The following is a 12821-nucleotide window of genomic DNA, read 5'->3' on the forward strand; positions in this document are numbered from 1 at the left end:
TTCTAGCTAAGCCTTTCATATCTAGGAGATTCATTGCTTATGTTTTCATGTGATTTACCTCAAGCTTCAGTAAATTTATTTCATTATTAAAATTATGAAGGGCTGTTACAGAAATTTGTCATTTTCCTTACTACTTCTCTGTCCATTCATGTTTCAGTACCAGTTCCTATGTTGAATTTTGACATTTACCTGTTCTGAAATAGCTAGTCTTTCTTTGCATTGTGGATTCTTCATTACTGAGACACACTTCTACTGAGAAAGCGAATGTGTATTTTTCTTGAATTTTCCAAGTTCAGTCTTGAAAATTAGTAGTATGCTATGCAGTCCATACCTTTCTTTCTCCCTTTATGCATAGATGCATTATGTGCATCTATGCATAACGGGAGAAAGAAAGGCATGGACTGCATAGTAAATGCATAACATGCATGTTATACGTAGGTGTGTGTGTGTGTGTGTGTGTATGTGTGTGTGCGCGCTCGCTCAGTGCCAGGATTTAATATGTTGCATTTCCAGTCAGCACTCTGCAGTCACAATTGTGCATTTTTTCTTTTTGTGAAATTGGTATTGCATTATCTCGGTGAATTTACTCTCTCATCTCTGCGATATAGCTATCTCAGTTAGTACATCTAAGTTTGGGAGGAATGCAGGGGAGCTGTGCCCTCCTGCAAATAAATTTAAATGTAAAACCGCTTGTTTTAATGATTGTTTCATTGTCAGTTTAATTTTTTGGTGATTGCACTTCTGAGTGTCTGTTACTAATGTTTCAAACTGTAGGTGTAGAACATGTATACCATGAACACATGATTGTGTGCAAGTTAGTTGACCCCCCTCTAACTGATGAGTAGCCAACCTCTGCAGTATAATGTATTTTGTTGCTTTGCTCTAAAGGCCTCCCCTTTAAAAAAACTGCTTTGCTCAGACTATCGTGGCCTACAAGCAATTTGTAAAATTGTTGCTTGTGGTGGAAAGCACGATGATGAGTGGTATTTTAATTTAAATTTTGCAACAGCACCTTTCATCCAAGTCGCACAGATTGTATTGCTGGTACTTCTTACCTGAGAGATTTGCAGCTGTTTTTATTTTATTTTCAACAATGTATTAATTTTGTCTGTGGGTCAGTGTAGTTTGCCAAATTTCTAAACATGTTACTTATAAGTGTTGGTGCTTTTCATCACCCCAAGTATCAAGGGATGTAATTAGAGAATGGAGGGCATTCACATGCTTAAGAAACAACTTGACACTAACCAACAAAAAATGCAATGACAGTGAGACGCACGGCAACTGTAAAACTTAAATAAAATAAAGCACGTTAATATGCAGAACAATATAAGTTTCATGGTTGCCATGCTTCTCACTGTCATTGCATTTTTCGTATTTATACTTGTTTTTTCATTATTTGACGGTGCGTTTACTCGTTGGGTGTTTATCGTTTATTTTTGACACTAACTAAAACAAGTTCTAGTGCTTTATTTGATATCATTGCTGCCAGTGAAATTTGTTGCAGAGCTGCTACAGAAATTTGCAGATGTGTTTGGGAGGACTGCAACTAGCAAGTACTATAGATGCTGTTTAGTTGGCTTTTTAAATTCTTTGTGGAGTTATTTGTATGCTCTAAATTATTTTTAATGTAGTTTAAGATAATTGCCTGATTCTGTTTTTACTTATTTTACAGAAATAGAAGACTTGTTATCTTCACTTAAACACATTCAGCACATGTTTGTGGATAGTCAGAGCCAAGAGGACGTGTCACTTATTCTGCAACTAATTCAGAATAAAGATGTTCAAAATGCCTGGAAGATGCACAATGCTGTGGCAATACACATGAACAAAACCAGTCCGCCATACCCTCTTACTTCTTATGCCCAGCAGCTTTCCCAGGAGGTTTGTACATGTCAAGTAACTCATATAAGCAAACAAATGGAACTGGATTAATTGTTGAGCATAACTTGTATAACTTATTCTGAGTATGTAATTAAATTTTGTCACGTCCTGCAGGATCAATTGCAAAACAAGTCTTGCATGCTTTGTGGAGTGGAAGTTATTGTAAGAAATGCAGTTTTTTTTTTTTTTTTTTTTTTTTTTTTTTTGTAGTTGGGGTGTTCTTCTGCCATTCCTCCATGCCTGCCAGTCATTTGGCTCTGCAGTAGTTGACTGTGCCTTTCCTTTCCCCAGTGGGACAAAAGCTGGATGCTGTTCAGCAGTCAATGGACATCTTCCTTTTTGTGGCTCTAAGCCCACATGCTGTGGCTGGTGTATGGATTTATAGACACAAGGGCTTGCTGTAGCTTCCACTGTGTGCAGATGTCCTTCCTTGGATCACTGTTGCAGTATTTCCTAACGGATGAGATATTCTGGTAAGGATTGCTATTTGCCTAGCCAGCATACCAAAGCCTGGATGCCTTCCTTGCACTCTGGCCCCATACATCCAATAAATGACCTCATCCCAAAGGGGGCAAGGAGAGTATAAGGGACGTATGGTTGTGAATTACCTCACAGCTTTCTTGCTTCCAGCCAGAGTACTGAACTGTCTTAACTTCAGTTTGTCAACCATATGACTTATGTTTCTTATTCAGCCATTGGGGTGGTAAGTATCCCTGTTGTGGACCCTTCCTGTTAACTAGTATTTATGCTTAAAAGTTTTATACACGTCACTGAAGAGAAGAAGATAGGATTGCAGCAAACTCCTCATAGAAATCATCATTCGAAGTGTCTTTTGCTTAGGTGCTGAAAACAACTGTAGGAACTATTCTATTTGTCAGTCATTAGTACCTGAGACTATACATAACAGTCTGTCTTCATTTAAAAATTTACCTTGAGAATTAGAAGCTTAAGGAACTCATCCAAGGTAAAATGACCTCCAAATTCTCCTCTTCAGTTGTCCCTTCTTGCCAAAAAAAGTCTATAAAAAAAAACAAACTCTACTTTTACTGTCTACTCAGATCATGGACATCTTTGCTGCGTGCATTTTGATGAGACCTTGGAACTTCTGGTTCCTGAAACTGCCACATCTGTTGTGACCCACATAAGAGGCTATGTGGTACAGCTGTCATTTCTAACTAATCTTCCTCCACTGGTGAGAAGCAGTGAGGCCACACCTCAGATCTTTGGGAAGAAGTTCCATGCGCCTTGATCAAGGAACATCCGGCATCACCGCCACCTCGTTTTGTTCAAGCACTTGTTGCAGTTAAGAAGCAGAACACAAAATGTAACCATTTCCTGTCAGAAGAATCCTTTGATGTAATGGCAAGATTTTACACAGGAGCTTTCCAAAACCATTATGTCCTTGAAGCTGCCTTAATTTTTTTCCTGTTGATTGCCCTTCCTTTATTTCTCCTCTTAAATGGTGAAGAGAGAAAATTCTGAAGAGGAGGATTCTGAAAATGATGGGAGTGATTTCTTGGAATATGCATTACCCATTGGCTTATATACCTTGTCTCTTGAGTTCCCTGTGGAGGAACTCTGTTTTGGAGACATTATAATTAAAACATTTTCAATTTAAGGAGTCCTAGTTGTCTGTTCAGAAAAACTACTAAGCTATTTTGGAAATGGGGTGCCTAAATCCTCTGCCACTCCTATTGTTTTGAAGGCTTTATAGGATACTTTTTCCCACGGACTCTCTTAATCCTGAGTCTTAGCCACATGCAGCAAAAGAAACTGGATATATTTTTGCAAGATGCCAGTTTCTGAAAATTCTTGCGTTAAGAACGCTACCTCAGATCTAGCCGTTATTTCCCCTTTCCATTGAAAAGCCTACTGAAGTCCTTCCTTCATTTCTGTTTTGTTCATAGGTTCATAGGTTTATACTAGGCTGTCTGCCCTAAGGCATTTATAAGCCTAGCCCAAATTTTTGTGGCTTACGCCACCCCTTATATGAAAAAATACTGTGCCCATTAGTTTGTTGTGCCTCTGTCCAGCAGTGACACAGAGATGATTCCCGGGGTAAACCTACGATCTCCCATCCACAGGTCAAGATTTCTCTTGAACAGAGCCAGCGAGGTGCTCTGCCTCACATGGACCGGGATTTTATTCCACAGCATAGGGAGTCTCTGAGTGATAAATCTATCCCTCCAGCACGTCCTATTTATATCCGTGCTAAGGTTTAAGTCGCTTGCTCTAGTGGTTTTGGTGGATTTGGATTTTTTGAGGTGGAGCATGTCCATTAATTCCTGGTTGGACATGGCCTTGTATGTCAGGCACATGTCACCTCTGAGCAGACGGTATGTGACTGAATAGAGCTGGAGTTTCTTCAATCTGGCAGCATATGACAGATTTTGGAGTCCCTTTATCCTTTTGGTGAGGAACTTTTGGGGTCTCTCCAATTGCTGCAGATGTCGGGTGAGATACATCCCGAATGGGGTATTGTACTCGATCATTGGTCTGATAAATGAAGAGTACAGGGGAACAATGACCTCACTAGATCTGGATGTGAATCCCTTCATGATCAGGTGGGCAATGTAGAAGGTCTTTCTAACCACTTTAGCAATGTGAGTGTCAAAAGAAAGGCCACTGTCAACCTGGGTCCCCAGGTCCCTGATAACCTCTTCTGTGCTTAGTGGATTGCCACCTATATGGTAGCTTGGGGTTACCTTGTTTTTCCCGAAGGGTATGACTATACATTTTTTGGCGTTTAACTTCAGGCCATGGCTCTGGCACCAGCTATCTGTTTCCGTGAGTCCCTTCTGAAGGATATCCGTGTCCGATGCACTTTCCACTATGGCACCCAGTTTGCAGTCGTCTGCAAACTTTGTCAGCCAAAGTCCTCCCATGTTGGCCTGTACCATGTTGTTTGCCCTCTGATAAAGATAGACTGTTGATATGGCTAAAATGTGTATACTTCTGCCACTTTTATCTTTTTTTTTAGGGCTAATCGTGACTAAACTCATTTTATCCAGGTATCTTTTGTTTACACTAGCCAACTTGGGCAACATTCTGTCAGATTTTAGAGGACTCTGATATTAAATATTCTGCTTTATCACTTCCAAGCTCTGCTTCTCAGGTTGCTAGGCTTTCTGTTAAGTGCGGCTTTGATGCTACTGCTGCTGATCCCTCTTCTGCAACCAGTTCTCTTGGCTCAGACTGCAACCTTTACTTGAGGTTGTCAGTGCTAACCTTCTGGACTCTCCTCTGGATATGCAACATCTTTTTGTTTCTCCAGCTGCAGCACTTTTCAAGACTCTTCAGGAAAAACTAAGGTCATGAAAAATTGTAAGCAACTCTTCCTTTCCACTGTACCCAAGATTCAGAGAAACTGCTCTCCGTAGGCTGTTGTATTTGTTCATAACTAAAAAAAACCTTCTCTAAAGGGTAGAAGATATAGTAAAAGGAGATTTCAAGACAAGTCTGAACAGGAGTCCATGTGTTGTAAACCCTTCTTTCCTGAAAAACCAACCTGCTTATGATTATCAGCCTTTACCTCCCTCTTTCCTTCTCCACCTTTGCTATTCCCAAGTTCCTTTGTCTCAAAACCTCTGTCCTTCCCAACCTGACAGTTCATAACATCAGACAAATGGGTTATATCCCTCATCTAAAACAGTTGCAAGATGTCTTTGATTGCTTTACATCTCTCAAGGTTTTCCCACCCACCTCCGAGCTAGATTCACCTTTTTTCTTCTCTTCCTTGAGACCTCTACACTTGGGGGACAAAAGAATGTGTCCCCTCTTTCTAGAAATGAGGCTTTTACTCTAGAATGTTCCTCATTCCCAGAAAGGGCAGTTGGAGACCTATTTTGGACAGGTCTTCTCTCAGCACTTTTCTCAAAACTCCCAAGTTTCAAGATGTTGACTCTGCATTCTTTGCGTCCAGTTGTACTTCCTCAAGCCTTTTTGGTGATATTGGATGTTACCATCATATTTCTGTTCATCCAGTTTGCAGGGAATTCTTAAGGTTCTGTGCAACTTCATATCACTTTCAGTTTTCCGTTTTACCCTTTAGTCTTTCAGCTGCCTTAAGGGTATTCACAAAGTGCTTAGCTCCTGTCATTGCATTCTGCAGACTTCAGATCTTTCTTTATCTGGATGATTTCCTGATTCAGGCTGCTTTCTAAGATTCACTAAGAGATTTGGATTTTGAATCTTCTGAGTGATCTGAGGTTTACTCTAAAGTATCATCTTCCGTGATGTCAGGTAGTCAGGGGTATAAAGCACGCAGCCGACGCCATTACATCAGTCTTTCTTACCATGCGGTGCCCGAAGCAGAAGCAGTTCGCAAATGCCTGTCGGTCGACTCCTGAAATTTTCATTTTCGAGTTTCAGAACCGAAGTCTTTAACTAAAGCTAAGTACCCCATTGGGGAAACTTTTTCTTTCTCTAAACCGATGTCAGTAAAAGTAAATAATTTTATTTCTTGTGGAAAGCAAATACCTCATAGATTTCCATTCGTACTGTATTCCTTGCCTAGGCCCTGACCACTTTGTACCTCGCTGTCGGTTTTGTGCCTTATTTAAACAACTAACTATTCGTCGTCAGTATATTTATGCTTCTAAATATTTTGGTACTCTGTTCAATTATCCAGATGTCTTAGGTAAGCCATCCGACTACCGACATTCTGAAAAAACGCAAAGATAAAGACAGAGACAGGCCACCTAGGTCCAAAGCTACTGACTACGCTTCTCCTAAGCCAGACGCCAGTTTGCCGGTACTCAGTGAGGTGCATTTGCAGCCCCTGATACCTACCACTTTAGATTCGCAGGCCTCTACTGAGACCCATTCGGAGTCTGGTATGCCACGAGATGCTTCAACTGTGGAACCCGCAGATGTCTCTACCTTGGATGGGTCCGGAGACGCTGTGCAGGCACTGGCTTCTGAGGGTGTATTCAGGCCTACTGACCTGCATATTAAACCAATGCCATCTTCTTCTTCAAGGCCTAAAACTCGAACCATGGCTAGTAAATCGACACCCAGACCGCATGGTCAGGCTTCTAAGCCTAAAAAACAAATGATAAGAATGGCTGAAGACCTTATTACTTTAATCAGGGGAAGCCAACCTTCCCCCTCTGAGACCTAGGGCTGAGTTTGCTTATGATACTTCTGACCAGGCTTCTGAAATTTGTTTGCTGTGATGACCAGGATTTACCCTTCTCTACCTATGAGGATTCTGATGCTGAGGACTCTATTCCCTTTGCCCCCCCCGAGGATTTCTCTTTTGGTGAAATCTTGCATACTCTTGGGGAGCATTTTCATTGGGAAAGCCAGGATTACTCTGATTCTAAAAAGAGGCTTAGGGATTTTTTACTCCTGCCGCAGCACAGGCCTTTAGCTATCCCTCCTGTATTAGACATTGTTGATTATGCCTTTTCTGAATCTAGCTTGGCATCTGACTCTTTACCTCCTGCTCCCAGAAAACCTGATGGATATTACAGTGTTCCTTACTCTCACAAGTTCCTTTTTAAAAATACTACTACAGATCCTGAGACCATTTCACAGGGACCCAAGGACATTAAGGCTACTACTGCCAAAAATCGTACCCCCTCTGATGGAGACTGCAGGGTGCTGGATAGATGGGGTAATAAGGTATACAATTCTGCAACCTTGGCCATTAGGGCCTTAAACTGCCAGTTTCATATGTTAAAGTATCAGCAGCATATTATGGGATTGCTTAAACAGAAAATGATGATTCCTGATTGTGCTGAAAGTAAGGATTTACAGGATTTAATGCATTCTGCTGAACAGGTTGGAAAACTTACTTAGCAGTGTGGTTTGATTCACTAGAGGCATCTTGAAGGGCTGCTGTCACTGGGTCTGCACTTAGAGGCATGCTTGGCTTAAGGAGCAATCATTGCCAGATCATGTTAAAGCTAAATTACTGGATGCTTCCTTAAATCAGGACCGCCTGTTTGACAACAGAGCAGAAGAAGTTCTTAAAAAGATGGAGGAAAAAGCTAAATGTATGCAAACTGTTAAAGATTTCCTACAAGTACAACCTCCAAGATTTAGTAGGCATTGGCCCTCTAAGAGTTGGTCCTTTCCTGCCTCTTCCAAGCCTTCTCAGTCCAAACCCAGATCCAGCAGAACACCTAGGCTTCAGTCCCAGGGTACGCACAGGACTAAGCAGTGGGGGGCTCCCACTTCTAAATCAGGGGGGAGTAGTAAGACTCCCCCTATGATAAACTATCTCAGTAACTTTAAAACTTCCAAGCACTTCTCAACTGACTGCTCCTTTAGGGGGAAAGATTTCTCTGCAGGCAAAAATCTGGGAACTCATTACCCAGGACAAACGGGTTTTAAATATAGTTTCCCAAGGATACAGATTTCACTTCCACACGTTACCAACCCCAAACAGCTGGCCAGATCTACCCCCAAACCAGTGGGCAGAGGCTCAAAAGCAAGTACTCTCTCTGTCTTAAGCATACAGGCTATTCAGACTGTACCAGAAGAGGAAAAGGGACAAAGTTTCTACTCAAGACTTTTCCTGGTACCCAGAAAAGACGACTCATGGCGTCCTATCCTGGACCTGTCTACCTTAAACACCTTTTTATTGATTCCAAAATTCAAGATGCTAACTCTTCAACAGTTGCTTCCTATGCTAGGCAACGATGCCTGGTTGGCAACACTCTATTTAAAGGAAGCCTACCTGCACACACCAATCAGGGGAATCTTGCAGAAGTTACCTATGCTTCAAAGCCGGCTACATGCATTAACAGTTCTCTGCACTGCCCTTTGGCTTATCTACTGCACCCAGGGTATTCACAAAGTACCTAGCTCCAGTCATTGCATTTTGCAGACAAAGAAATATTCAAATATACCCATACCTGGACGATTGTTTAATTCAGACAGAAAGCCAGGACATACTTTTGAATCATCTGGCATTTGTACAAAAGGTGCTAACTTGTCTGGGGTACACTATAAATGAAAAGAAATCACACCTGGTACCCTGTCACCGCATTATATTCCTGGGAGCAAGCTTGAATACAACTTAGCAGATGGCTTTCCTCACGCCAGAGAAACAAATTCATTTGACAACCTGCTTCAAACTAATGATCACAAAAATCCTGCTATCTGCAAGGCGAATACTGCAAGCCTTGGGGTTCACGGCCTCCCTCATTCTACTAATTCCATATGCAAGACTGCATATGAGGAAACTGCATGGGTATCTAAAAAGCCTATGGTGTCAACATTCTCAGGATCTAGAAGCAATGATTCCTTTCATACCTTGCCTACGGTTAGAGTTCCTTTGGTGGGCAGAGGCTTGCCACCAAAACAAGGGACTACCGTTCACTCTAACCCCTGCTGCGCAAACCCTTATAGATGCATCAGACTATGCATGGGGGGCTCACCTGGCAGGGAAATGCATTCAGGCCAAATGGAACCCAAGTCAAATGCACCTGCATACCAATCAGAAAGAAATGTTAGCTGTACTGAATGCTCTGACAGCCTTCAAGGACCACATTCTTTCAAGACAGTTAATGGTAAAGACGGACAACACCACTGTTATATGGCTCATAAACAAGCAGGGAGTTACCCATTCTTACCCCCTCTGCAGACTAGCCATGGCTCTGTGGAACACAGCCTTGAGCTACCAAGTGCATCTCCAGGCTCAATTCCTGCTAGGAAAACTAAATACACTGGCAGACGAACTAAGCAGAAATCTCATGGATCCACACAAGTAGAAACTGGAACCAAAGACTTTCAACGTGGAAAAACAAATGGGGGAGCCCAGATATAAACGTATTTGCCTCTCCCCAGAGCTACCAATGGGACAAATTTTGCACAAGGACTCCTCAAAACAAGCTTGGAAAGTGGATGCTCTGTCCTTCAGCTGGAAAAATCTATCAGTTTATGCCTTTCCTCCTCTGCCTCACCTCTCGAAAGTACTACTAAAGATCAAATAGGACAAACCAAGGACGATAGTGATTGCACAAGACTGGCCTTGCCAACACTGGTATACCCCCTCTTGCGCAGTGTGTCACTGCTGGCTCCATGGCAGGTGTCTCAGACCCCCTACCCTGTTGTCATAGCAGGAGAACCAGATTCTGCACCTTCAACTTCAAATCCTGAACCTGGCAGCCTGGCTAATTACCTAATCTCTCCATTACCATCCCCCAATAAACAAGTGTTGGATATCATTTTGGAGGCAAGGAGGCCTAGTACTAGAACATCTTATGCTGAAAAATCGAAAAGATTCTGTGCCTGGAACCAATCTGAAGGGATGGGCACAGCAGCACCCAACTTAACTCAGATTCTTCAATACTTAACTGAGATGCTTCACAAGGGCCTTTATTTTTCTATCAAAGTTCATGCCTCAGCCATTTCAGGTCATTATAACACAGAGCCACCCCTCTTCTCTCTCATCCACTGCTCGAGCAGTTCCTCAGAGGGTCCAAAAACTTAAGACCACACAGGAGAGCCCCAACTCCAGCCTGGGACCTTAACTTTGTATTTGAGAAACTCGCTGTTCATCCTTTTGAGCCAGCTGCAAGTGCAAATTTAAAATTCCTTTCTTGGAAAACAGCCTTCCTTTTAGCAATCACTTCAGCAAGAAGGCTGTCTGAATTACAGGCCCTTAAGGCAATGGAGCCTTTCATCATCTTTCATGCGGACAGGGTGTCCCTCAGAACCAATCCCTCCTTCATGCCCAAGGGGGTATCCAGTGTGGCTCTTAATCAGTCCATTCATTTGCCAACCTTCTTTTCTAATCCACAGAACAAAGGGGAAAGGATACTGCACTCCTTAGATGTGCGCAGACAGCTTAGAATTTACTTGGACAGGGCTAAACCTCAAAGGAAATCTGAAATGCTGGTGGCATTTGCTGCAGGGGCAGAGGGGAAGGCTATTTCAAAGCAAACCATTCCTAAATGGATAGGCCATTGCATTCATTTCTGCTATAAGCACCACGGAAAACCTATCCCACAGGGGATTAGACCCCATTCAACCAGGACTGCATCTACCTTTACAGCCTTTCTCAGAGGTGTCCCTACCATAGACATCCTAGAATCTGCTACCTGGTGTTCTGTACATACTTTCACCAAGCATTACCACTTGCCAATTTTTCTCTAAATCCAGAGATGGCTTTGCCACTGCAGTCTTGCAGGGCCTTATAGCTGGTCCTAATGCTATCTAAATTCCTCCTCCCATCCTTAGCTTTGAGAATCTACCCAAATGTGATGACTGCAACAGTGAAACACGAAGAACATAGTACAGTTGTGTACACTTAACATAAATGTAGATGTTAGAGTGTATTCACTGTTGCAGTCCTGGTTACCCTCCCTCCAGCCCCCTGACTTCTTTTGGCTATACCTCTATTCTTTTTTACTATGCTTAAAAGCTTTTTGGTGTATTTGCTTTTTTGTTGGAGGAATAACCTTTTGTGTGTGTGTGTGTGTGTGTGTGTGTGTGTGTGTGTGTGTGTGTGTGTGTGTGTGTGTGTGTGTGTGTGTGTGTGTGTGTATATATATATATATATATATATATATATATATATATATATTTTATTGCTATCCATTGGGGGCTCCTGACATCTGGGGCAAGAAAAAACTGATGTAATGGTGTCGGCTGCATGCTTTATAGCCCTGACTACCTGACGTCACGATAGATGAGAGAGCAACCAACGCAGGACCCAAGACTTTATTAATCAGGCTGACTGAGGGCTACTGCAAGCAGATAACCCAAATGTGATGACTGCAACAGTGAATACACTCGAACATCTACATTCATGCTAAGTGTACACAACTGTACTTTTCTTGGTAACCAGGGGTAGGCACAATCTCTGCAGATGTAATAGTGACTATCCAGCATTCCCATGCCTCATCCTCACTCATATGCATTTAGGTTAAGTGCTGACATCACAGTTTTATAGTAAGTGTGTAATTACAGTTGTTATAGCACAACACTTGCACAGCTCCATTTCTGCCATAACAAATATCACCTGTTATTGATGTGACCAGTTAATAGTATATATATTTATGTCCAGTCTGTGATATTACACCAGGTTTGATTTTCCGTTTCAAATTGCACCGTAAAATCAGTCTGTCAAACAAGCAGAGGTAACATTGAAATGCCCCCCTTGGTGTCATGGAACACAAATCCACACACCCAGCAGTTGTTAACATTCAGATCATTGGCATATTGGTGTAGTATTTGAAATAAACAGATTTTCCTCGTGTTGTTCGGAAGCAGTAAAAGGAGGAGACCTAGTGAAGTAGTCAGAATGAGGTGTGGTGCCATCATCTTTCGGCTTTGTGGATGTCAGGCAGGTTTTGTTACAATGCATATTGTGGATCCAGTGTGGTATTCCAGCACACTTTACTGCTGTATAGGTAGTTAGGAGAATGAAAAAAAGGGCACCTCCACTGTGGCTCCAAAGAAGATTTGTGTTGGAATATCTATAAGTAAACCCAGTCACCAGGTCACAGGTTGTGGAAGGGCTTCTTGAGTTCTCTTATGAAAAGTCTGTAAGGTAGCAGTAGTTTAGCAAAGTTTCTTCAGTAAATACCAGTTCACAATTTCTCACTGGTGGGGAAGGTGGCATTCCCATGGGATGGCCCATAAGAATTTCATGTAAACTTAATTTACAGGTAGCATTTGAAGTTCCTTGTATACTTGTCAAAGCAAGAGGCAAAGTGTCTGGCTGCTTAAGTCCTGTTTCATTGGAAATTTTGCTAATTCTAATTTTAAGAGTCTAGTTAGACCTTTCAAAAAGGCCAGATGACTGAGGATGGTGAGGGCAGTGTAACTGCAATAAGATTTTAAATACAGAACAAAGTCTTTTTTACAATAGTTTAAGCAGTGAAAAAAGTACTGCTTTCTGAATTTATACTGATAGGAATTCTGAACCTAGAAATAAATTCTCACCATTTTTTTCATTAATATCTCGGCATCAGATTTTG

At 41.9% G+C, this 12821-nt stretch overlaps 1 protein-coding gene across 1 annotated transcript in view; it reads left to right on the forward strand.

Moving 5' to 3' along the window:
- Positions 1–12821, forward strand: part of PALS1 (protein associated with LIN7 1, MAGUK p55 family member) — a 2503255-nt gene that overhangs the window by 991807 nt on the left and 1498627 nt on the right. The window contains exon 4 of the mRNA XM_044074024.1: positions 1673–1881. Within this exon, the coding sequence (XP_043929959.1) occupies positions 1673–1881 (209 nt within the window). The remainder of the gene's footprint in view (positions 1–1672; positions 1882–12821) is intronic.

This window comes from Protopterus annectens, chromosome 6.part0 (assembly GCF_019279795.1).
Source record: "Protopterus annectens isolate FY-2018-M chromosome 6.part0, PAN1.0, whole genome shotgun sequence".
Lineage (NCBI taxonomy): Eukaryota > Metazoa > Chordata > Ceratodontiformes > Protopteridae > Protopterus > Protopterus annectens.